We start from the raw sequence: 26,375 nt of genomic DNA on the forward strand, positions 1-26,375 counted from the left end.
AACAGCTAATGGATAGCTTCTACACATTATAACAGCTACTGAATAGCTTTTACACGATATAACTTTTAAAATCTAAACTCATCCTAAGCATATTATAACAGTTACTCAGTAGTTTCTACACGTTGTAGTAATTACTGAATAGTTTTTATACAATATAAATTCTAAATCTAAATTTACCTTAAACACATTGTAGTAACTATTAAGTAGTTTCTATATGTTGTAACAACTACTCAGGAGCTTCTACATGATATAAATCTTAAATTCTAAATTTTAAAATCACCTTAAATACGTTGTAGCAGCTATTAAATAATTTCTACTCGATACATTTTACACATTATAGTAATTATCAATAATTATTATAACAACATTGAATCAAAAAGTATTTTTAAAATAAAATCATTAAAAAAGCATTCATTTGACTTTAACTGAAAATGAGATATTCATCTAATAATTTTACAAATGATAAACATCCATTTGATTTTTGCCACTATAAAAGAGGGTTCTATACTATAACACCGCTACTAAAAGATAATAATAATAATAATAATAATAAACAAATGTTATAAAGTGAGTCTAATGCCATGTAGATATAACAATAAGCATAACAAAAAATTTAATTAATTTTAGTAGAACTTTTTTATTTGATACAAATGGCATGAGTAACCCCAAATTGTCGACCTAATTTAGTCATTTTACAAGGGTGACCCTCTATACGCGAGGAAGACTATTCGGGTATTACCTTAGGAATCTATCTATACCTATTGAAATTTGATGCATTTTTAATCACTCGACTTCGAATTCAAGAAGGCAATTACAAATTTCAAACACTAGATTATGGAAAGAATGGATGAATAAGTGGTGTGTTCCAACTGATGCAACCTGAATCAATCATTTTCCTTTTCCAGAGCAATATACGAAGTGCCACAGATGGAAGCCAAAATGAGCAAACATCCGATGAGTTTGTTTAAAGTTGGTGAGGCCCCCTCGAAAGTCAGGCTCCACATTTGCGATAGAAGCACCTGCGTCAAGATTATTCTAAGGCATTACTTAAGGAGAATAGAAAATCAAAAGGTCTCCTTTTTTTTGTGAAGATTAACACTAGTAAGTGTTTGCATTTGTATGCTACAATACTTGAATGTTTTTTTAAAGAAAGAAGGGGAAAAAAAGTGTCTTGGTCAATCGATGCAAATCGACTTTTGGCATTAAAAATAAAATGATGTTGATCTATCATCCCAGCAAATGTCAAAAGACATTTAACAATGACTGAAATGTGCAAGAAATATGACCTTTAAGTAAAGAACGTTTGTAGTTTTAGCTATTTTGTCGAGGTGAAGTCCACGAGCTAGAAGCACCTGCAAAGTAGCTTATTTCAGCAAAATTCGCCTTGTGTATTACTTAAATGACGGTAAGTCGCGGTGACTATGAAATTTGGAAAAGGAAAAAAAACAAACCGATGCAGATCATGAAGTACAATATGGTACCTCTGCAAGAAATGCCAAGACACCAAGCATGATCGCCCAAAGAAAAGTGAATAGATCGGGTACAACAAATTCCTGGAATCGGAGTTTCAATAGGAAGAAATACAATTTGTAATTAAAATATGCTCACTCAGTATGGCAGAACTACTCAATCACACTGAAGTTAAATCGATACCAAAGAAAAGATACTCGATGGCATAGCGTTTACTGTGAAAACAACAGGCCTCATTAACTATTGTAAGTGTGTTTTCATCATTGTTCTTGTGGATGGAGGAAACAATTTCCTCCCATGTATTGGTTTAGATAACAAAGGGGCCATATAAGTATCTCCTAAATAACAGTTTAGCATCAAGACTGGCACATGCTAGAACTTCCATCTATTTGGACTAAAATGAGGTTAGAAACCCTCGTTCGATCTATTTAAAAGCAAATTGACGTGCTTAACTTGTGTGTATTGAAACATTTTTGCCTGTTGAGTGATGAATGAAGATGTTAAATGCATGAGAAGTAAAAGAATATACTAGTAACAATAAATGAGGATAGCTCATTGAGCCTAAACTAGAAGTTAACTAAGGCTGGTAGATAGTTGAGCCTAATTATGATAATTATGTAGCAATGAAACTCAAGAATAGGGGTGTCAAGCGGCGGTGCTTGATCCAGCTGCCTAAATGAAGCATGGGTCTTGGCATGGTTGCCCTGTGTCATACTCGGCATCGGTTAGGGTTTTTTTTACTGTTTTAAGGGTAGAATGATCAGTTGGCCATGTTTGAAGGGGGACCTTTTGGGAGGAAAACCACTTGTGGTTGGTGAAATATAAATATATAAAAGTTTAATAATATAAATATATTACAAAACTATGAAATCAAACTCCTGTAGCTCATCTCCTAAAAAAGGTCAGAGAATCTCTGAAATGAATTAGAGCATGATTATTTCATAACCTAGATAAATTACTGTAACCATGGAAATAAAACGGTGAGCACTATCTTTTGTTGATAGATATAGCTAGTGATTATATAATAAAAAATTTATCATGCATTAACGACTGTACCTGATTTACCATAATGAGTATGGCTGAGAGAGGAAGAGCAAGTATCGCAAAAGAAAGAACTGTGTACCTGTGAAAAATAGGAAAAATTAACCGAGCATTTAGGTAATTAAGATTGTATTCAACTATTATATTAAGGCGTGCAATTTTGACGTTCACAAACCACAATTCCATTCAGAAATTAAATGATAAAAAAGTTGATCAGCAAAGAAACAACAAGAAGAATAAAACATAAACCACAGCTAACAGACTCTGATCATTTAGCAGGTAGAACTTTACAAGGGTTGATCTGTTGCCTTTGCACCAGCACGTACAAGACAGTAGCTGACTCCACCCACAATTGTTGAAAATATACCAATCAAAATAGCGAACAATGCATGCTTTTCTCCGTTGGTAACACCATCACCTACATGTATGAAAACCCCTGCCGACGTTAAATATTGGCATGCGCAAAAGAAAAGTAAAAAGGAAAGAGCTGTATCTTCTATCAGAGAGATTGCAGTATGATGCAAATTAGCACAGCACTGAGTTATGTTGCTTGATTAAATTATATGTACACCTCTCTAGTTTACTGTAATTCCGTGTTCCTTCTTTCAGGTGTGAATATAAGTTACCCAAAATCTTAAGCAGCTTTTACCAATAAAAACATAAAACGATGAATAAAAGCATAAGGCATACTGATATGGTATATTCAAGACAATTGGACAATATATAAATATCAGGAACAACCAAAGTGTCAATATGTTGGCTTCTATTTTTACATTTTCAGTTTAAGCAGAACTGCTATGCTGTGGATCTGGATTAGACGATAGATGGCTGGCAAGGCAATCTGAATATTGGAACAATTAGTCATGGTTAGCTAAAAGTCCAAAATTACCTTGCTGCAGAACATAATTAGTCTCTTGTAACACTAAGATACAAAAGTATGAGTGATCACAAGGCACCCTTTCGACGTTGGTATACTTATAGCTAAAACTGATAGTGTGAATTATATTTAAATTCATCATCATGTCATCAAGCCGTGCTTGTGCCAATTATCAGGGGTTTGGCTACAAGAATCTTAACCTCCATTAATCTCTATACAAGACTATATCACAAGTGAATCATACTTGTGCTAATATGATAATTAACAGTCTAATGATCAATTTTTTAATCAAAGCAAAGTATTTGAGGTATGCACTATCTTCCATGCTTATTTTTACTAGACTCACAAGACTGATGCTTTACCAACATGTTGCACAGGAATAATAATGCAAACAACTACATGCTTTCCGACAATCCAATATTCTTTTCACTAGAAAATAAAAGATTCTGCACAATCTAAAAACATGCAAATCATGTAAATAACCATTTAAAAAAGATAGCATTTGAAGGAACGGACAAGAGAAAAACGTTAAAATAAGAAAAGAAAATATACAGCGAACATATGAGAAACAGATGACAATGCTTCACTAGAATGCTTCATGCAGAACAAAGAGTACACATTCAGATCAGCAAAAAACCTTACCTCCCATCAGAAGCACAGGTTGAAAAATCAAGAATAGACCAAGAAAACTGCAAACTAAACCTGATAAACAAACATATATGAATAAATTTATTGTTATTGCTTAGATTAAAAAGGAACAGAATTCAAGTTTATTTAACAGTAAAGTGTGTTATAAGGAAGCATCAAGTTTTACATTCAAACACATTAAGGAAAGAAAAAAATAATAGAAGTTGATGCCCCAATCAAATGAAACACTCATTTCTACTGAGAGGGATAAAGGTGATTACTTTAACAACCATTAGGTCCCACTTCTAACCTATCTATACTTAACAGTACAAAGTTGACCATCAATCTACTAAATCGTCCCTTTTTCTAAAATATACAAACATATTTGGTTACATAATTCAGAAACTACAATGGCTTAGTTATTGAAGAAAGAAATTACCAGCTCTATATTTTAAAAATTATTAACGTGGAAGATTCCATAATAACAGGAGCCTTATAACAATGAATAAGCTAATAGTTTGCTAGTGCTAAAAAAATTGACTAATTTATCCAAATAGTCAGGGACCAGCATACTTTAAGATATGAGAACCAGAATTATATCATGCCTTGACCTATACACTCAAAGATAGCATTCTATCATCAATCTATTATATCACCTATCTTGTGAAAAATAGATGTCGATTCCCAAAGGAATTTAAATAATAATAGCTATCTCGGTACTTCTGTTACTCCTGAAGTCTGTACAGTTAAATAATGGATCAGACAACAACAACAAAACCTTAACCCACTAGGTGGGGTTGGCAAATAATGGATTAGAGAGTTCAAGAAAAAAAAATCTTTCCACTGCCCTGATATGCGAGATTGAGAAATAGAACCATACATCTTAGCATTGAGAAATAGAATCATACAGCTTAGTGATAAAATTTGATTAGTCATTTGACTCATATGCAATAGTGTTATTAAATGATGCACTACCACAAGCCCAGCTAAAGAAAATCTATATAGTAGAATAACCTTATGCCTACTCTTAAGACAAATGTGAAACACAGTTTTTCCTTTACCAGTTTTATCAAGACAACTTTGATACATGTCAATTTTTGTTCGAAGTAGTTTTTTTGTCCAACTTATGTAGCCCTAGTTCTAATTTATCTCAGTTCACAAAACTGGAACATGGACAGTAATTACATCTCCTTTCTTTCAATAAATGTTTCTCATGTAAAGATAAGAGATTTTTGTAAGAAAAGTATTTTCAAAATAAATGATTTGATGATTATCCACTAAAGCATCTCTATGATTAATACAAGTACAAAAACAAATTTATCCAGGAGATAGGTATATGTATACGACCATCAAAGATGTCAGCATATAAACTACCTCCAGCGTAAGGAAGAGGCAATTTCTCCCGTAAGATGATTATTGCTCCAAGTGATGCCATGATCGGGGTTGCAAAATTCAACATAACTGCATAGGACACAGGTAGATTTTGGACACTGAAATAAAACAAAAAAAGATGAATTTGGTTATTTTTCTATTATGAAGTGTTTCAAGACCAAACTGATAGAGGTTTGTTAATATTGCAATTACTTCAAAATAATTCTAAAAGTAATGAAATAAATGTGGAGACCCATACAAAAAAAACCATGGAAATTCATCGAACCTACATGCTTAAGAAATAAACAATCTAATATGAAATTGTGCAGCTGTACCGATTTGATGCGCTAAAAATCTCCGTATTTCTTAATCTCAAAACCTATCAGTAAAATGATCTGAACCCATGCAAACAAAAGCATCTTGACAAATGCATCATTGAAGAAACGACTTACTGACAGATCAAACCACTGAATTTACATATGCTCAAAATGTAAAGCAGAGTTAAAATGAAAATACAATTAATATTTTTATTAAAAAATGGCAGAAATAGAGAAGATTTCATCTGTAATTCCATATGTTCAAATGTAAAGCTGGTCCTGTGACTGGATCAGCAACTAAGTAGACGCCACAAATTGTCTTGAAAAGGAAAGTAAAGGTAATTGAAAAGGCCTATATGTCACTAAGGATAGTATCCAGCAAATACTTGCAATTTGACCTTTCCAACATAAAAAATGGATGATAAATCTACTACATCCATGCAGATTGCCATTTCAGATAAGATAACAAGTCAATGACCAAACAAAAGAAGAAATCTAGAGAGAAGACTACTGGACAAGGGGATTTAACTAAGCTGAGACATGTCCCAGGATTATAAACCTCAAAAACAAAATGCTACTAACCTATATATGAAGCTCAACAATGAAACAAACCCAGTGAGTGATCTCAGCAGCAGTATAGTCTTTGCATGTGTTGGAATGCAAAGAGGATGACCAGTCCTTCTCAACCATAGAAGTGAAATGATGAGGAGGATTGAACATCTCATAAATAGAGTCTGATATACTGGAGATGATCTGTCTGTTCAATAAGAACGTAATTGAAAGATAAGCATTAACTACTTCAAGCAAATTTTTTAAACATGCAACTTTCAGCAAACTCCAAATTGGACAAGGTATTGCTGCATTTTAAAAAAAAAAAAAAAATTCAATTAGAACTACAAAGACAGAAACAATGAACCACGTGATAAAAGTTAAATTATGCTAAAATTAGGTAAAAGATTTTCATGAATTAAGAATCAAAGAGACAATGTTAACCAAGTTTCTTCTTGCAAGGTCATGTAGTCTAGCCTATACTTCCCAGTAGATACACGTATGCCATCCAACCAAATTAGGTAACTGATATCGTGATTAAGTGCATTGACATTATGATGGCCCATGGATCTCATGCTAAGCTATAGTGAGTATGTTAAGACAAAGTTACTGACCTGGAAAAGCAAAGCTTTCCAAAAACACAAAAGGAAAAATTCTAAGTACTTTGCGCTCTTAAAGATTATAAAAGGTAAATAATTTCAAAAGAGACACCAGACCTGGAAAAATGTCTAGCAACACTTCGATAATGCTATATATAATAGAAGAAGAAGCCACGCAGAGAATCCCAGCATGCCTGGAACCACTCCAAATCCATGAGACAATCTGAACAAGAAAATTAATTTCTGTATCCGTCGAGCTATACGCCGGTTCCTGACAAAATTTATAGCAGTTAGAGTCAATGAATCAATAATAGCCAATCGCCAGATCAATCGCCATGTTTGTGTTCTTAAAGGATTCCACAGACTTAAACTGAAATATAGTATCCTTTCCAAAATTCGATTCCATTTTTTTTCCTTTTCGGATCCTGGCACGATCTCAATATTCACCATGATCGACTCATGAACTATCACTTAGCCTCAAGAGCCCCAAATGATCCAAGTCGAGGACTAAAGAAGGGAATAATATAGGGTCAAACCTTGGCGGGTTTCTTCCTGGGATAGGAGACGGAGAATATGTTCATCCTTGGGCGCTCATCTCCAGCGCCGTCCGCCGCCAGGAGGGGGGAGACCTCATCGACGGTCGACGATGACTCCACCGCCATCTCCACCACGTGTATCTCTCCGCCGCCGAATCCCCTCCCACTCTCGTCGCTGTCAACGGCCAACGCCATCCTTCCTCGGCGGATCGGCCCCCCACCAGCTCACCGCGATCATGCACTGAGGTCGCGGGACGCACAGCGATGGCAATCACTGGTCAATTGGAGAAAATTTCACTTGCCCTCACAATTTATCACATTTATCTGTTTTTTACATTGTATCCCTAAAGTTTTCTAAAATATGCCTAAACACCACTCTCCATGATTTATATTAGCGTCAATAAAAATAAATCCATTTTTTAAATTTTTTAAAATAATATTTCAATTATTATTTATTTTATCCAACGGCGAATCTCTTGCTCCTCCTCCTCCCTTTCCACGTCTACTCCTCACCATCAACACAACAGTTAACGGTCCCCGTTCGTAGCCAATCCTACCCCTTCTCCTCCTCCTCCTCCTCCTCCTCCTCCTCCTCTTCTCCTCCTCCTCGTTCCACACTATTATGGATTAATACGCGTCTAAGTTAAAAAAAATAAAAATATGAGTCAATTTAGATACAAAGTTTGATTTCATAGTCAATAGCTCTTCCATATCCAATCCTACAATTAACTCGGCTGATTGTCTAACTTGATTTAATATCTCAAACTTTAAATTTGAGCACTAATTTAGTAATCATCTTCAACTCGATCTCCTGATTAACTATTCGAACTTTCCACTCTAATTCAGTGGTCGATTTTCGACTTAAATTCTAATCAACCGTCCAAGTTCTCTCCTCTAACTCAGTGATCGATCTTCGATTTAATCTTTTGGTCAATCGTGCGAACTCTCCCCTTTAATTCAATAGTCGATCTCCAATTCGATCTCATGATCAACTGTCTGAACTCTTTCCTCTAACACAATAGTCGATCTCTAACTCGATCTCCTAGCAATCGTTCGAGTTATCTCCTTTAACTTAGTAGCCGATTTCTGACTCGTGATTAACACTCACCAAGCTCCCATTCCGAAGCAACTATTTTCATCCTTCCCTCTCCCTTCAAAAACCCATCTTGGCGGTGGCAGATGAAGAAGCTCGCCAACGGCCAGGCGAGGCGGGTCCACCCGGCCCCGCCTCCTGACTTCCTGGAGGCGCTCCCGGCGTTGTTGCTGGCGTCGGTGGCCGCTTTGACTGCGGAGGAGCAGGAGGTTCTGGCTTACTTGCTTTCTGGCGGTGGGGAGAGGCGGATTAGGGAGTGGCCGCGCGGCAGCGGGCGCACCCGCCGTAGCTGGGATGCCGGTGCTTCGGGTGCTACACGAGCTTCTGGGCTCGGTGGGACGCGTCGCCCAACAGGCAGGTCATCCACCACATCATCGACGCGGTGGAGGAGGGACTGGCGTCCAAGGAGCGGGAGCCAGGCCGCCAGCGGCGGCGGAGCGACCACGGCGGGCGGAAAGGTGCTGCCTTTGAGCCCTCCGCAACGCCGGAGGAAGGTAAAGCAGATTTACATCAGTTCTTTCCGGCGTTAGATGGCGGCAACGCCCAATACGACGATACTTCCAACAGCTACGAAGACGGAACTGCTGAGGCGGCAGCCGCCGCGGAGGAGGAAATGAGTGATGGCGACAACTCCGCCATTAATGGGATCAGCAAGAGCTCTGTGCAGCGATTTATGAGCTTTGTCGGTGAAAGAGTCTTGGGCGTTGGGAACTGAAACAACAAAAAAAAAGGAAGGATTTTTACTACCAAAAAGGTTAGAATTTAATCTTTCTTTTCCATAATTGTGGTCCATGTCGTCGTCTTCCTTCTCGTTCTTGCAAATTCTCTGCATTGATGTAAACCCAAACAGAGGCCTTTTGCTTCACGTAAAAAAGCTCCTTTTTTAAAACAGAACTGTTCTATGTTCTGTACATTTTCTCTGCCATTTCAATTTTCAATCTTAGATTTGTTCATTGAAAGTTTGAAATTTTTGAATAAACACAAAAGGTTCTGAATGAAGTACTGTTCACTGCAGACAATACACACAAAAGGTTTATCATTGGACAAACTGATGCAGTATTGTTCGCTGCAGAAGACGTTTGCCAACGAGTGGGTTAAAGTTTTTGACTTTCAAACATTCAATCTTTGAGGGTCTGTATGAACAGAAAGAGTGAGGACTTGCTTCAAGCATACAGTTTCACTTTGGGTTCAGATTCATTCAGCCTACCAGTTGATTGAATTCAGTTTGAATTTCTCCACAAGCACCAGCAATGATTGATCCGAGCTACAGGTGAGACCGCCACAACTTCGCGAGCAAATGTATGCTGCAGCATATCGAAAAAAACTAGACAAGGTCTGTGATGACAAACACCATTGCTTAAGACACAAACAAGGCCTCAGAATGTAACCAAAGACATGGAATGACAAGCACAAACTTGGTGACCCCAGTGAATCCTGATCAAGATCGTTAAACATGTTTGAATATGAAAGGATCACATATCGCAAGATCGACTAACTGAACTTTTGCTGATAATAGGAGGCCTGCAGCAACACACTGAGTATAGGCGAGACGATAATGGAAGAAGAGGAAGATGACGAAGGAGGGCTCAAGCAACACACTTGAGTATTCTAGATAGAACGCTTCTGAAAGTTTTGCATGGCTGTTCTTATAATTCTACTGTCTACTTGTGAACTAGAAGCCTTATGTGTAGCTTTTAACTCTATTTTGTTCAGTTTCATTCGTAGAAGTCTTTCATCGATAAATACTGACCAACGATGCTCAATTGAAGCAGATGAAGTTAATCGACAGATATAGAACAAAGAAGAAAAAAGACTTACTGAAGATTGGAACTGAATCTGTTCTTCAGAAACTGATTGATACTTCTTCCAGATTGCATTGACTCAAAATCAGAAATTAAATCAGTAAACACATATCCCATACAACACGAAAACTTAACTCCAACTATGATCTACAAAAGGTCTTAAGTAATTCGAAAAACAACAACTAAACACAAGTTGAGAATTCAAATCATGGAAAGAAACTAGTTTGGATGCTTTAGACACAAGAACTCAAATGAAAACTAGTCACATTGATGCTCCATCATTCTAAGCGTCCAATGCAGCATAGATCGGAGGTCTAGTCCTTTATTTAGAAGTTGACTTTCAGAATATTTATTTCATTTAAAATTTAAATTCTAAATCTGAGTTTTTTATCACTGCACTACACTTAGTGTTTTTACCACTGCACTGTACCCCTAGAGGCATAGAGAGATGGAAATCCTACTCGTGGAGATCTTTAATTCCCGTTGATTTAGGTTGGTTGAAGTTTCTTCCTAATTCCTAGATCCGTCCTAGTTGTTAGTTTTATTTTATGCTCCTGCAAACTCAGTTTATTTCATGCTAACATTGTTTATCTGTTTTCCTCCAAAGTAAACGAAAAAACGAAGCATAACCTTCCTGTGCCATCAGAAGAAAGTCTGCTGGAGATCCATTTAAGTACACAAAAAACTTACCAGGCAAGCAAACACAAGAGGAATGAAACCAGCACCTCCCTTGCTCCATCCGCCGCCGTGCGAGCATGGTCAAGTCTGAAGCGCCGGCAGATTCCGGTTGCCTGAAACGGAGTTTACTTGGGAGAATTAAGTGTGCATTAATGCAAGTAAACAAGGTCGACCAAGTGGAGTGACGGTGGATAGGTTGACGATCGGGATTCCTATGACTTACATGGAAAGACCCTATCCTTTTATTATTCATTCTTATAAAAAAATCTGTCATTAAAAATAAAAAAACAATCGCCGTTGCGCTACGACGTCATTGCTTTCTTCATCGGCATTGGCAAGACACATGCTAAAGCCAAACCTCCGACGTCACCGCTTGCTCCACCGCCAAGCTCTGACCATTTCAATTCTGCCAAATTTGGGTTGTGAGTTATGACTTTGGCGTTGCAGTCGTATCCATGGACTTTGAAGAAGCCAAATTTAGATGTCATCCATTATCGTTGAGCTCGAGCAAGGGCGGAGGCATATTTGTAATTATCCGGACTATAGCCCGAGGGTCTGACGGCAATGAAAAAAAAAAAAGGATTTAGAAGAGAAAGAAAAAAAATTTAACAGATAGCCTATAGTCTAAGAATTCGGATCAGTCTGGGGGTAAATCACTCCGAGCTCGAGGTGACAAGAACATTGGCTGCTGCTTCTATAAATCCGTTCTCGATCACTTCGAACAAAGAACGCAATTGACGAGGAGGAATAGTAAGTAGTACCTTGTAATTGTGTGCATGGCCGTCGCCATGACGACCACGGAGGAAGGAGGCGCCGGCGTCGGGGACTCGCCGATGCCCCACGTCGTCATGGTGTCTTTCCCGGCGCAGGGCCACCTGAACCCGCTCCTCCGACTCGCCAAGCGAGTCGCCGCCAAAGGACTCCTCGTCACGCTCTGCTCCACCGATGACATCGCCCGCCGCATCGCTGCCGCGGCGTCCACCTCCGTCGGCGCACTCGCCGACCCCACCCGCGTCGGCCGCGGCTTCATACGCTTCGAGTTCTTCTCTGATGGCATCGCCCCCGACGACCCCGTTCGCCACCTCGACTTCGATTTTTTCATGGCCGCCCTCCGCTCCGCCGGACCCCCCGCCCTCGCCGCCCTAGTCCGCCGCCAGGTTGTCCCCGTCGCCTGCATCGTCAGCAATCCGTACGTCCCCTGGGTCCTCGACGTCGCCGCCGACCTTGGACTCCCCAGAGGAGTTCTCTGGGTCCAGTCCGCTGCCGTCTTCTCCATCTATTACCACTACCACCACGCCCTCGCCACCTTCCCTTCGGAAGACAACCCCGATGTAACCGTCCAACTCCCCGGTCTGCCGCCGCTGCGGCCGGAGGACCTCCCCACCTTTCTCCTCTGGACGTCTCCCTATCAGTACCTCAAAATTGTGATTTTAGATCAGTTCAGCAATTTGTCGAACGCCTCGTGGGTGTTCGCCAACACCTTCGACGAGCTGGAGCACGAAGCGATCGAGGCGATCTCGCATCACCAGGTCATCATCCCCATAGGGCCGCTGGTCGATCCGCCGGCAGAGGAAGGCGGATCGAAGGAGATCGGCGGCGGGGAGATCAAAGCCGACCTGTTCAAGGCCGCGGATGAGTCGATCCAGTGGCTGGCGCGGCATCCGCCCCGCTCGGTGGTGTACGTATCGGTGGGAAGCGTGGTGGTGCTGACAGAGGAGGAGATGGAGGAGGTGGCGTGGGGTCTGAAGCAGACCGGCCAGCCTTTCCTGTGGGTGGTGCGTAGCGACGCGCGGGAGCGGCTTCCGGCGGGGTTCGCCGAGGCGGTGGAGGCGGAGGGGATCGGGATGCTGGTGGAGTGGAGTCCGCAGGAGCGCGTCTTAGAGCACCAGGCGGTGGCGTGCTTCTTGACGCACTGCGGCTGGAACTCCACCATGGAGGCGCTCACGGCGGGGGTGCCGGTGGTGGCGTACCCACAATTTGGCGACCAGGTTCCGGACGCGAAGATGCTGGCGGAGGCGTGCGGGGTCGGTGTAAGGCTTCCGGCGCCGGCGACGCGGGCGGAATTGCAGCGGTGCGTGAAGGCGGTGACGGAGGGCGAGACAGCGGAGGCGATAAGGAGGCGTGCAAGTGAGTGGAAGGAGGCGGCGGTGAAGGCGGTGTCGGAGGGCGGGTCGTCGGACCGCCACATTCAAGCCTTCGTCGACGACTTGACCAAGAGAGCGGCGCGGCCGACGAACTGAGAGGACCCTCATTTTTAAAATAAATTACCGGTTAATGTTAGTCGATACACGTGAGAAACATGTGCCATTCACCTGCATATCTATTTAATGCTTGCCGCTGTAGCATTAATAGTTTTTATAAATAATATCCGTTTGTAATAAGTTTGAATTATTATTATTATTTTTTAATTGACATCCGATAAAAATAAATCCATTTTTAAAATTTTTTAAAATAATATTTCAATTATTATTTATTTTATCCAACGGCAAGGAATCTCTTGCTCCTCCAACTTTCATCCATGGCGTCTCCTCAACAGTAACACAAGAGCTAACGGTCTCCGTTCCCGACCACCAATCCATTCTCCTTCCCTTCTCCTTCTCCTTCCTCACTATTATTGAATTAGTATGCATAGGTCAAAAAAAGTGAAGATCGATTCAATTGACAAGGAGACGACGGAGATAATATCCGATCTCATGGCCGATTGACTCAGTTCATTATCTAACCTCACAGTTAGCTTGGCTCAATGTCTCGAGTTCTAAATCTGTGCTCTTCTCTCTACCTCAATAGTCGATCTTCAACTTGACTTCCTGGTCAACTGTTCGAGCTCTCTTCTCTAATTTAGTGGTTGATTTCTGACTCAACCCTCTAGTCAACCGCCTGAGCTGTCTCCTTTAACTTAACGGTTGATCTCCGACTCAACCTCCTGATCAACCGCTTGAGCTCTCTCTTCTAATTTAGTGATCGATCTCTAACTCGATCCCCTGGTCAACTGACTCCATGACCTACTTAGTGCCCCACATTTATTTAACCACTATCAGATTAACATGCAAGATAGTGGAATATGCAACAGGAGATCACTTGTCCTCCTAAAATAGCATGGTCCTAAATCGTATAGACATGGATAATAGTTTACTTAACTACCGCAGTGATATAATATTTTCTTTTCCTTCGATATAACACCTTCTAATTGCGAATGATATATTTCTTTTGATGACTTCATATAATAATTCCGCACAGATACATAATCAACACTTTTCTTCTTTAACATTTCTTATTCTTCTTGTTCTCCATCTCCAATTTATGATTTAACTTAAATTTCGTAGTGATTAAATCAAGATCCTTAATTTCTAATCTCACACTTCTTCTCTTTGCAATCTAATAGGAGCTCCATTGTCAATCGGAGACTCCATATAATAACTCCGTTTCTCACAGACATAAATACATGAATACAGAATCAACACTCTCCTTTAATTCTTATGGTTCTCACCCTTCTTCTCTTTCCGGTCTTGGAGCTCAACGATGATCTCAAGAACACTCACCAAGCTCCCATTCCGAAGCAACTATTTTCACCCTTCCTTCATCCTTCAAAAACCCATCTTGGCAGTGGCAGATGAAGATGCTTGCTAACGGCCAGGCGCGGCGGGTCCACCCGGCCCCGCCTCCTGACTTCCTGGAGGCGCTCCCGGCATCGTTGCTGGCGTTGCTGGCCGCTTTGACGGCGGAGGAGCAGGACGTTCTGGCTTACTTGCTTTCTGGCGGTGGGGAGAGGCGGATTAGGGAGTGGCCGCCGCGGTGGCGGGCGCACCCGCCGGAGCTAGGATGCCGGTGCTTCGGGTGCTACACGAGCTTCTGGGCTCGGTGGGACGCGTCGCCCAACAGGCAGGTCATCCACCACATCATCGACGCGGTGGAGGAGGGACTGGCGTCCAAGGAGCGGGAGCGCGGCCGCCAGCGGCGGCGGAGCGGCGGCGGCCACGGCGGGCGGAAAGGTGCTGCCTTTGAGCCCTCCGCAACGCCGGAGGAAGGTAAAGCAGACTTACATCAGCTCTTTCCGGCGTTAGATGGCGGCATCGCCCAATACGACGATACTTCCAACAGCGACGAAGACGGAACTGCCGAGGCGGCAGCCGCCGCGGAGGAGGAAATGAGTGATGGCGACAACTCCGCCATTAATGGGATCAGCAAGAGCTCTGTGCAGCGATTTATGAGCTTTGTCGGTGAAAGAGTCTGGGGCGTTGGGAACTGAGACAACAAAAAAAAAAAAGGATTTTTACTACGAAAAAGGTTAGAATTTGATCTTTCTTTTCCATAATTGTGATCCGTGTCGTCGTCTTTCTCCTCGTTCTTGCAAATTCTCTGCATGGATGTAAACCCAAAACAGAGGCTAGCTCACGTAAAAAAGGCTCCTTTTTAAAAACAGAACTGCTCTATTTTCTGTACATTTTTCTCTGTCATTTCAATTTTCCATCTTAGATTTGTTCATTGAAAGTTTGAAACTTTTGAATAAACAAATAAATATACAGGGCAAAAATATCAAAAAGCTTCTGAATGAAGTATTGTTCACTGACAAAAAGTTTATCATTGGACAAACTGATGGAGTATTGTTCGCTGCAGAAGATGTTTGTCAACGAGTGGGTTAAAGTTTTTGACTTTCAAACATTCAATCTTTGAGGCTCTGTATGAACAGAAAGAGTGAGGAATTGCTTCAAGCATACAGTTTGACTTTGGGTTCAGATTCATTCAGCTTGCCAGTTGATGGAATTCAGTTTGAATTAAAAACTAGACAAGGTCTGTGATGGCAAACACCATTGCTTCAGACACAAACAAGGCCTCAGTATGTAGCCAAAGACATGGAATGACAAGCACAACTTGGTGACCCCAGTGAATCCTGATCAAGATCGTTAAAAAGGAGATCTACCTTTTCATGATAGCAAGATCTACCTTTTCATGGAAAATCCCTATCCTTTTATTATTCATTCTTATAAAAAAACATGTCATTAAAAATTAAAAAAACAAAACCGTTTGACAAGAGGGCGTCGCCATCCTGCTACGACGTCATTGCTCTCTTCATCGGCATTGGCAAGACACATGCTAAAGCCAAACCTCCGACGTCACTGCTTGCTTCAGTTTCACCACCAAGCTCCGACCATTTCAATTCTCCCAAATTTGTGTTGTGAGCTATGACTTTGGAGTTGCAGTTGTATCCATTGACTTGGAAGAAGCCAAATTTAGACGTCATCCATTATCGTTGAGTTCGAGGAGACAAGAACATGGGCTGCTGCTTCTATACATCCGTTCTCGATCATTTCGAACAAAGAACGCAATTGAGGAAGAGGAATAGTAAGTAGCACCTTGTAATTGTGTGCATGGCCATCGCCGTGACGGGCACGGAGGAAGGAGGCGCCGGCGTCGGGGACTCGCCGATGCCCCACGTCGTCATGGTGTCTTTCCCGGCGCAGGGCCACCTGAACCCGCTCCTCCGCCTCGCCAAGCGCGTCGCCGCCAAAGGACTCCTCGTCACGCTCTGCTCCACTGACGACACCGCCCGCCGCATCGCTGCCGCGGCGTCCACCTCCGTCGGCGCACTCGCCGACCCCACCCGCGTTGGTCGCGGCTTCATACGCTTCGAGTTCTTCTCCGATGGCATCGCCCCCGACGACCCCGTTCGCCAACTCGACTTCGATTTTTTCATGGCCGCCCTCCGCTCCGCCGGACCCCCCGCCCTCACCGCCCTAGTCCGCCGCCAGGTTGTTCCCGTCGCCTGCATCGTCGGCAATCCGTTCGTCCCCTGGGTCCTCGACGTCGCCGCCGACCTTGGACTCCCCAGCGGAGTTCTCTGGGTCCAGTCCGCTGCCGTCTTCTCCATCTATTACCACTGCCACCACGCCCTCGCCACCTTCCCTTCGGAGGACAACCCCGATGTAACCGTCCAACTCCCCGGCCTGCCGCCGCTGCGGCCGGAGGACCTCCCCACCTTTCTCCTCTGGACGTCGCCCTATCAGATCCTCAAAATTGTGATTTTAGAACAGTTCGGCAATTTGTCGAACGCCTCCTGGGTGTTCGCCAACACCTTCGACGAGCTGGAGCACGAAGCGATCGAGGCGATCTCGCATCACCAGGTCATCATCCCCATAGGGCCGCTGGTCGATCCGCCGGCAGAGGGAGCCGGATCGAAGGAGATCGGCGGCGGGGAGATCAAAGCCGATCTGTTCAAGGCCGCGGATGAGTCGATCCAGTGGCTGGCGCGGCATCCTCCCCGCTCGGTGGTGTACGTATCGGTGGGAAGCGTGGTGGTGCTGACAGAGGAGGAGATGGAGGAGGTGGCGTGGGGTCTGAAGCATACCGGCCGGCCTTTCCTGTGGGTGGTGCGTAGCGACGCGCGGGAGCGGCTTCCGGCGGGGTTCGCCGAGGCGGTGGAGGCGGAGGGGATCGGGATGCTGGTGGAGTGGAGTCCGCAGGAGCGCGTCTTAGAGCACGAGGCGGTGGCGTGCTTCTTGACGCACTGCGGCTGGAACTCCACCATGGAGGCGCTCACGGCGGGGGTGCCGGTGGTGGCGTACCCACAATTTGGCGACCAGGTTCCGGACGCGAAGATGCTGGCGGAGGCGTGCGGGGTCGGTGTAAGGCTTCCGGCGCCGGCGACGCGGGCGGAATTGCAGCGGTGCGTGAAGGCGGTGACGGAGGGCGAGACAGCGGAGGCGATAAGGAGGCGTGCGAGTGAGTGGAAGGAGGCGGCGGCGAAGGCGGTGTCGGAGGGCGGGTCGTCGGACCGCCACATTCAAGCCTTCGTCGACGACTTGACCAAGAAAGCGGCGCGGCCGACGAACTGAGAGGATCTTCATTTTTTAAAATAAATTACCGGTTAATGTTAGTCGATACACGTGCGAAACATGTGCCATTCACGTGCATATCGATTTAATGCTTGCCGCTGTAGCATTAATTGTTTTTATAAATAATATCCGTTTCTAATAAGTTTGAATAATTATTATTATTTTTTAATTGACATCCGATATCAAATATTAGAATAATTCAAGAAAAGTTCATAACAGACTATCCATCGTTCCATGTTCTTATATCGACGGCCGTTAAAAAAAGTTTATTAATAAATTTGAATTAAGAGTTAATACGTGGATAATGATATTAAATATGAGTGTTATAATATTTATATATTAATTAACGTTTAATTTTTTAAATACAGTAAAATTTTGAATAATATCAGTTTGTAATAAATTGGAATTGAGAGTTAATGGTGTAGGCACTCAAATGATATTATAATTAATGTAGATGTGAAAGGATGAAAGGTTTGAAAGAAATATTTTATATAAAATATAAATATAATATTTGAAATGGTAAAAATAATACTTATGATGATACTTTTAAACTTTAAATAAATTTTATAAAATTATGAAGAATTAGACATGTTATATTATATACAGTTAAATATTAAATTATGACTTAAACATATTACTATAAGATGAGAACAATAAAAATAAAAATATTAATATGAATGTGTTAACATACGAGAATGAATAAAAAAATGAGAATATTAAAAAAAAAGAAAGTAGAGATTACATATATTTTAGATGATATATATATATTTAGATAACTAATAAATGATTCAATTAGGTGATATTTCACTAAATATAAATAAAAAAAATAAAACATTTGCTGAATAATAATTAAATTTAAATAAAATTTATTTAAGTATATATGATAATATAATATAAATTAGAGCCGAAGAATCCTATACGTATGTCTACTAAACTTATTGTTGGTGTATCGTAATTTTGCCCAAATTACTCTTGTCTTTTAATGTAGAAAAAAGAAAATAAATTAAACATTGAACCCCCATTTTTAAATTATTGATCTACAAGGTTTAAATTGATATTTACTTTTTTTCAACCATTCAAGGCCGAATTTGAAAGTTTAATCAAGAAGCTCGTGGGCCCTAACTGAGAGGCCCAATAACGTTCCACGCATCTGCTCTTATAAAATGAAGCGGAATAGAGAGGAGGGAAAAGGGCGCGAGTGAAATGGGGGTTTCGGGATCCGGCGATCGCTTGAAAGCTGCGATAAGGAGAGCAATGGAGTCGATGAAAAAGGCGACTGCTACCTCCTCCACTCCACCCCTTCTTCCACGCGCCTAGTGCGTGCAGATCGACACGGGAGCTAATCAGGTGATGCCCGAGTAGGTTTTCTTTTTCCGATTAACTTTGCATTTGTTCAGAATTTATGGACTATTGTAGTTCCTATTTGCTTGGGGGATTGGACTTGACGTGTTGAATATTGCGGAGAGTTCAGTTTACCTTGTTATTCTATATGCTTGTGCTGCTTTATTGCCTTGTATTCTTACACCTTAGTTTTGTTCATTATATTGTTGTTCTCTTATGTTTTGAGGACATGCTGGATCTCGTGATGTATGTTAATGCAACTATATAGTGGGTATGTATCTTTTATCATACCAAGGTTTACCTGTGTAGCTATTCTTGTAATGTATTATGATGTGCGCTTATGATGTTTTATTTGATTGATTTCACATGATATCGTTTCATGTGGTTTAGCATGTGATCTTGTGGAGTGATTCGGTTGTGTTTCGGTGATTAACATGATGATTATTTATTGATGTTGGCCTAGTGGTTAGACTCATTAATGTGGGTTAGAACTTGGTGATCATACTACATAACCTAATGTAATATTTGATGATGTACTTGAGGTGTGTTAGCGGATGTTGACCTTATTGTGGATGGGGTCTTTTGCCCATTGGAATGATTTCTAGACCATTTAGCAATTGCATTTATCTTTTCATCTCAATCATGCATTGGCCTGCTAGTTAGTGTGATGCGCTGGACACAACACGCTTGGGCTTTATCTGTTAGTTGTGTATGTGTTAGAGCACAGATGGGCATCACTCTATTGTTGAATGAGAGAGTGCGGAGGTCCACGCACAATGGATAAGTCTAACTATGCATTGATTGGTGGTTAGTAGTTATTAGACATTATGTTGATAATGGTGTGGAGTTCTTTTGCTGATGCGAAACTCTTAGAATAAGTGATCGCCTCTCTGTTTTGTGAAGGTATTCATGATAGATACTTTTTGCAATTTTGCTTAGTTTCTTTCCATTATTCACATGGATATTTGTGATGTATTATTGACTATTGTTTGCTGTTACTAAGCCTTATTTTATACCTTAAAGAAGTCAATACCCTCTTGTGAAAAATTTTGAGCCATCCAAGTTCTCTTTTGACCCATTTTTATCAAATTGTTTTTCTTTCCTTTTGTAAGTTCATTAAAGTCCAAGTATCATTCTTATTTAGAGCATGGATTTCCTTGTCCATTGCATTTCTTCAACAAAGTGCATTATTTCCTTTAGTCGCTTTAATGAATGCAAATGGTTTCTTATCCACAATGATCAAAGCTCTAAAGAATGTGTGGATTAGTAATTTCTTTTTACATGCTTAGCATTCAAGTTTCCCTTTATGATGCCCCTTAAATTGGTGGAAAATCTACTTACACACTATCTGATTTTGCAACTTAATTGGTGTGCCCTTTTATTGGTTCACAACCTTAAAATCACTCTGTCCTCATCCTTCATTTTCTCTTCTACGCTTTTCAATGGTAAAGTTGTTTGTCATCAAACTTCACCACACTTTTCACCTGTGCTTTTGTAATTCTCAGTTGTTTTACTTCTTGTTCTTTGCATCTCTTCGATGTAGATGTTTGTTAGTTTAGCATTTCAGCATCTACTTTAGTATCCATTCGTATCTAAATGCCTTCTCAAGTTGAATTGAATGCCAGCTTTCTGATATCATCATAATAACTGAATCTATTCTTGGTAGGAGAATTAATCAAAAAAAAAGATATTCAAAACAAATAAAGAAAACGTAAAGATTTTTTTTTAGGTTCGTACTGACATTCTAGTTTTCATCCTTTGTATATCTCATAACTTCTTTCTTTTTCACAGATGGAAGGCAGCTCAACTGTGGTTGAGATGTCACTATTACCTGCTATTTTGATGATCATGCGATCTGGCTTTCACACGTTGATAGGAACAATCTAACGGCACGGTGAAGGATAAGCGACTACCCTTTGCAACTTGGATATCGGTTAGTTTTTTTAACTTTTATCATCTGCAAACTCTAAATCCACGCGTAGAATTATGAACACAGAACACACGAAGAGAATAAAGACAAAATAAACCAACAACAAAAATAAGGCCATTATATAAAATTTAGTATTTGAAATATCATTTGCATGAACCAAAGTAGTAGTGCTGTAAAGTGTAAACGCCTTTATCGGTTCTCGATTCAATCAAAGTTGATCTCTGAAACCAGTTGAAATGATAGGTCGGGTCAGATATTAAAATCATTTAAATTGACTGTTTGGACCTAACTTGTTATCAGGGGCGGTAAGCCATAAAAGTAAACAATGGATGTCGACTAGAGAAGGAAGACGAGAGCCACGGCGACGCTGTCGCTGTTGGAACTTGGAAGCGCAAGGACACAAGCCCCCAGTGCGGTAGGCGTCACTTGGCCGCAAGTCCTGTCAACCACTAGGCCCCCTCCTCCCCAGTTCAATAATAATTCAACTACGCAACTGCTGCCCAACAGGCATGCAGCCAAACTGATGTTAATCCACATCCCCTTTTGCTCGTTGCTCCATGTCACAACACAACCAATTCCGAATTCTCTCCCACCTCCGCTGATGACCAAATCAATCACTGCTTCACCCTTGCAATTTCATTATCGATTTCACTCCCTTTCACCATAGCGATTCGTGCCGTGAACGTTTATTTAATCTTGGTTCCAGATAAGAACGCCCAACCCGTCCCGTCCCCATTCGACTCCATCTTTATCTTCTCCAGCTGCTGCAATTTCCGTTAGTTTCCAAATAAAACTATAATTACTGGGGCGGGCGGGAAGTAGACGGCCATCGGTTCGCTGTCGCTTCTCCATCAAACTCCACGCATTTGTATCCATGCGCTAATTTGACATCTTCCAACCCAAGCTTAAGCAAATAATAATTCACTTAGCTCTTATTTTGTATAAAAATAACAGGGAAAAAAAACAGAGATGGGAAATTGAACATGGTAGATTTGAAAGACCTACAGCAGACGTTTTTTTTTTTCTTGTTCTGCTATTTCTTTTTTTTTTTCCTTTCTTTTATTCTCACATCAGATCTCCGATGGATGCTCGTGCATCCAACCCGTTGCCTTCTATAGAGGGGATGAGTTAGCCCTGGTCTAGTCGATCTTGGTCAGGCCTAGGGCCTTGCGGACGGACTCCGCCTGCGGCTGCACACTGCACTGCTCCAGTCCGGCCATGTAGCACCGCACTTCCTTCCGTATCATCTCGTGCATCACCGCTAGAAACTCTGCGCTCAAGGAGGTCGGTGGGCACACGACGGCATCAGCGGAGTCCGCCTGTTGCGGGGGGTGAATCGAACCCGGGAGCAGCTGCAGCTCGCTCTGGTTTTGATGATGCTGCTGGTGGTCGGAGGTTGTGTCCATTGGATCTGACCCCGGTAGTGAGAGGGTGAGGGAGGTCACCGGATCATCGTCCTTCTCGATCGGGGTGCCACTTGTGGTAGCGGCGGTAGCAGTTGAGATGTGTTCACTTTGAGGGTATTGGGAGGAGGAACTGATAGGAGGGATGATACCGCCGGTACTGGGAAATGGTCGATAGATGTGAGACGTCTCCGCTGGGTGGCTATGGTGGCTGGATTCGCTTAGATCGGACCCCGAGGGGCTTCCGGGGCTCAAGCACAGCCCCAAGCTTCCTCCAGACAAGAACACCGGCCCGTCGCTGCTGGCCCTCTTCAGCGGCCTCTCCGAGGCCTCCTCTGAATCGGCCGCCGCCATCTCCTTGGCTGCCATGATCCCCTCGTACTGGTGCTGAGCGTCGCTGCCCAGGGCCGTGTACTTGCGCTTTAGCGTGGAGTTCCAGTGGTTTTTGATCGCGTTGTCGGTGCGGCCGGAGAGGAGGCGCGCGATCGTGGCCCACTTGTTACCGAAGCGCCGGTGGGCGCGGATGATTATCTCGTTCTCCTCCGCCGTGAATGGGCGGTGCTCCACCTGCGGCGACAGCTGGTTGCACCACCGCAGCCGGCACGACTTGCCCGACCGCCCAGGGATCGACTTACTGATCAGCGACCAGTTCCTCGGCCCGTGCCTCTGCACCAGCCGCTGCAGCGCCGCGTCCTCCTCCGGACTCCACGGCCCCTTTATCCTATCCATCTCTTTGCTCCTACCGCTCCCCGTCGCTGCCTCCATGCAAGCTATTCCTCAGAAGAGAGCTACCTTCAATCCTCCGCTGTTCAAGTTCTCGAGTTCAACTTTAGAGAAGGAGAGAGAGAGAAGAGAGAGAGAGACGCCGTCGTATGAGTAGAATAACACGAAGGACACTGGGATGGATTTGGACCGTGTTTTATAGAGCATGTCATCGGTTGCAACCGGTGCATCGGTCTAACCGAGCGTTTGTTTCGAACCGGTTCAGGCTGATTTGGCTCGCTCACAGCTGGCCTCAGACACGCGTCGTCCTTTTCCCGCCCCCGTCCGGCCGTCGCTTTCGTCCCAACCATCACCAGCTACGCTCTCACCCGTTCGGACTCAGATCAAGCATCAGGGCCCACCAAACTGCTCCTATCCAATAACACCAGTCGGTCCGCATTCGGGTACACTGAACCTCAAGTAACGGCGTGTTGTCCGTTTCCCCACCGTCAAATACCACCCCCATCCTTCACTGACCTCCCGCAGATTCTACTCTCGCATCTATTGATCGAAAACCCTTGGCCCACTTGCGCCTTCAGAATTTGAACGCGCCAGCTGCAGATTTTGACTCGCCGTCAACGGGTATCTTACGACCTCATGTTCATGGGCCTTCCCTCCGTGCATGCAATGATTTCCATCGAATTAAAACCTTCTGGATAAATTTAGCATTCGCAGCACTGCCACTGAGCTGGCGGTGGATTTCGATTTGGCCAGGCTGGATACCACACACACACACGCACAACGGCACTCTCTCCCATTCAATCGTCCTTCCTCCCTCCTTCCTTCCTTCCTTCCTTAATCCTTTGTTAACACGTCGGTTAGTAGGTTATTAACTAAATCATAATGTAGATTCTCCTGCCCAAAGCAATCCCGTTTAAAATGTGTTTAGGAGCAGCAGCGAGATGGCTTTGCCGGGCATAATCCTAGCAGCCGATGCTACGCCCACGAGGGCCGGTAGCAGTAGGTCGGATCAGGCCGGTCCGTATTCTTGGCTCTTTCTGCTGCTCGTACGTGGCGTACGCTTTTCGGTTCGCAAACTGAACCGGTGGAGGATCCTGTAGGCTGCTTCCTCACCCCTTCTTCCTCCTCCTTATCCTCTACTTCCAAATTAAAAATTAATTCTTTTTTATTTTTTATCATTGAGAAAATAATTATTAATTTGTTGTGGGCCATTCATTGAGCGGGAAAGGAAGGGAAAGGGGGAAGGGATGCGAGATTTAAGGGGAGGAAGAGGAATCATATCTTTTTCAGTTCGCAGCGGTTACGCGTCTCCAGCTCTCCCAGCTGTCCGTCACTGACTTTTCTTTCCACGGCTCGGCCGCTTTATTTATCCGTAACCGTATCGCCCGTTACGAACCCCTCCCCTCCTCGGGTCTGCTGGAAGGAACCCGTGGAAGAAATAAAGCGGAGGAATAATAGAGAAGATGACAAAGGAATCCAGGGTGGTACACGTGCCCCACCAACTCCCCACTTCCCCCTTCCCCACCACTGCCGGCATGCCGCCGCACGTGTGCCTTTCTCTCGAAACTGAATTCATGTGGCACTGGGAATATCTTGATAGGCTCGCACTTACTTTCAATGCTTTTGGCGAGTCAAAGTCTAACTGAGCTTGAAATTTTTTAATTTTAGATGGAACAGAGAGTTTTGTAAATGATAAAATGTAAGTTATGATAAACTCATAACTTGTTTGCTCTTTGTAAGTTTTAGTGAGTTGTTTGTAAGTTTAAATTTAAAGGTTTCTTATAATATAGTTTTTTATTTATGAGTTTATTGTGTGTCTATTTAAGTATAAATACTGCTACTTGGAAAGGGGGAGAAATTATGTGCGAGGAAACAACCAGGAAGCTGCCGCTTAGATTCTTTCCAATCCCTTCAATTTAATTCTCGTTGACCATGCTGAGTGTTGTCGATCTGTCACGTGGGAAGTACGGTATCAAATTAGATACTTTCACCCATAGTCAACCCCGCACGTGTTCAAGGATTAGATCGTGTTCCCCATGTTAAGATTGTCTGTCAATGTTTAGCCTAGTCTTGTTAATGTCGATCTCGATCAGGCTTGGATCGAGTCATCTCTCGCCGAGCAAGGTTTGGTTGATCGGATACTTGATTGGCTCGAGAGACAAAAGGAGAAGAAGTCAAATGTTAATTGTTTTCTTATAATGATCATGGTCAATGACGCTTAGATTCTTTGCAATCCCTTCAAAATTATTCTTTATAATTTGTTTTCTTCTGTATTTGATTTAAGTAAGTAAACCATTCCTTAATTGCTTGCTTTTGACGATATGAAAGGAATGTGCTTGAAATAATCAGAACAATAATGATAAATAATTGGTCTTTATTGTTGTGATGGTCCACAGTCAGCGGACTGCGGATAGGCATGAGATGATGGCAATTTAGCATCCTCCACCTTTGTCTCCTTTTTGCTTATTTTATTTATTTTCTTTTCTCCCTTTTTCCTTAATCCTTAATGGACTTGTGCTCCTCAATCTTTGAGAATACAATCGATTTTTATTTACTCGTAGAATTTTTCTTAGTTAATTATATTTATTCATCTTGAATTTTTCAAGCAAGCTATGCACCAAAGAAGGATATATCTTGGGTTTATTCTAGTCTACAATTTGACATCAAAGAGAATTGATGAAGTGACTCTCTGGTAGATTGTGCGGCTTTGACTCCTTTGTGAGTTTGAATGTTTGATAGACCGACAATTAAATTGAATCAAATCAGATCAAAGCTATCTTTAGCAAACATCCAAATTACAGTTGGCTCGGTTGAATTACAATGCGGCCTAATAAATTGGTTTGGTCCCGATTGACTCGTATTTTGTCACTTGGGCAAGCAATTCAGGAGCCCTCCGTTCAACCACAGTTTTGTCTTCGTTGAAATTGACCCGTTGACTTTTGACTTTTGTCAAATTTTGTTTGATTGATTGTTTGTTTTGTTATTATTATTCTTTTAGTAAAAATCAAAAATGCCTCTCATGAGATATTTTATCCTGTAATATTCTTTATCGTTGTAATAACTATTAGTAGTTAGTATAATGTGTAGAAGTTATTGTATAACTATTATAATGTATAATACTTAATATAATATTATTGTAATAACTATTTAGTAGTTTCTACTATACTATTTTAAAATAATTTTAATTG

General features: G+C 42.3%; 6 protein-coding genes across 6 annotated transcripts; 4 read left to right on the top strand and 2 right to left on the bottom strand.

The window, feature by feature from the left end:
• Positions 1–612: 612 nt before the first annotated feature.
• LOC141820943 (uncharacterized) lies at positions 613–7,650 on the bottom strand. Its single transcript, XM_074708309.1, has 10 exons — positions 7,388–7,650; positions 6,969–7,122; positions 6,286–6,460; positions 5,390–5,505; positions 4,031–4,090; positions 2,803–2,929; positions 2,527–2,593; positions 1,482–1,553; positions 1,287–1,352; positions 613–1,019 (listed from the first exon to the last, which is right to left on the bottom strand). Exons 1-10 carry the CDS (start codon positions 7,580–7,582, stop codon positions 885–887), a joined length of 1,167 nt encoding a protein of 388 aa, XP_074564410.1. The 5' UTR covers positions 7,583–7,650; the 3' UTR covers positions 613–884.
• A 916-nt stretch (positions 7,651–8,566) lies between these two features.
• LOC141820779 (uncharacterized) lies at positions 8,567–9,195 on the top strand. The gene is given in 2 exon segments (XM_074708130.1): positions 8,567–8,738; positions 8,741–9,195. Coding segments are annotated over 2 exon segments (627 nt in total).
• A 2,480-nt stretch (positions 9,196–11,675) lies between these two features.
• LOC141820961 (gallate 1-beta-glucosyltransferase-like) lies at positions 11,676–13,265 on the top strand. Its single transcript, XM_074708330.1, has one exon. It carries the CDS (start codon positions 11,737–11,739, stop codon positions 13,198–13,200), a length of 1,464 nt encoding a protein of 487 aa, XP_074564431.1. The 5' UTR covers positions 11,676–11,736; the 3' UTR covers positions 13,201–13,265.
• Positions 13,266–14,570: 1,305 nt separating this feature from the next.
• Positions 14,571–15,206, top strand: LOC141820781 (uncharacterized). Its single transcript, XM_074708132.1, has one exon. The coding sequence runs from the start codon at positions 14,571–14,573 to the stop codon at positions 15,204–15,206; it is 636 nt and encodes a 211-aa protein (XP_074564233.1).
• A 1,106-nt stretch (positions 15,207–16,312) lies between these two features.
• Positions 16,313–17,790, top strand: LOC141820965 (gallate 1-beta-glucosyltransferase-like). Its single transcript, XM_074708333.1, has one exon. It carries the CDS (start codon positions 16,327–16,329, stop codon positions 17,788–17,790), a length of 1,464 nt encoding a protein of 487 aa, XP_074564434.1. The 5' UTR covers positions 16,313–16,326.
• Positions 17,791–21,153: 3,363 nt separating this feature from the next.
• LOC141820894 (transcription factor MYB73-like) lies at positions 21,154–23,346 on the bottom strand. The gene has a single exon (XM_074708251.1). The coding sequence runs from the start codon at positions 23,227–23,229 to the stop codon at positions 22,201–22,203; it is 1,029 nt and encodes a 342-aa protein (XP_074564352.1). The 5' UTR covers positions 23,230–23,346; the 3' UTR covers positions 21,154–22,200.
• Positions 23,347–26,375: the final 3,029 nt, after the last annotated feature.

This window comes from Curcuma longa, unplaced genomic scaffold, assembly GCF_044706935.1.
Source record: "Curcuma longa cultivar G26 ecotype Majalengka, Jawa Barat unplaced genomic scaffold, ITB_CL_G26_1.1 utg8573_np1212_1322966_RagTag, whole genome shotgun sequence".
Classification (NCBI taxonomy): domain Eukaryota; kingdom Viridiplantae; phylum Streptophyta; class Magnoliopsida; order Zingiberales; family Zingiberaceae; genus Curcuma; species Curcuma longa.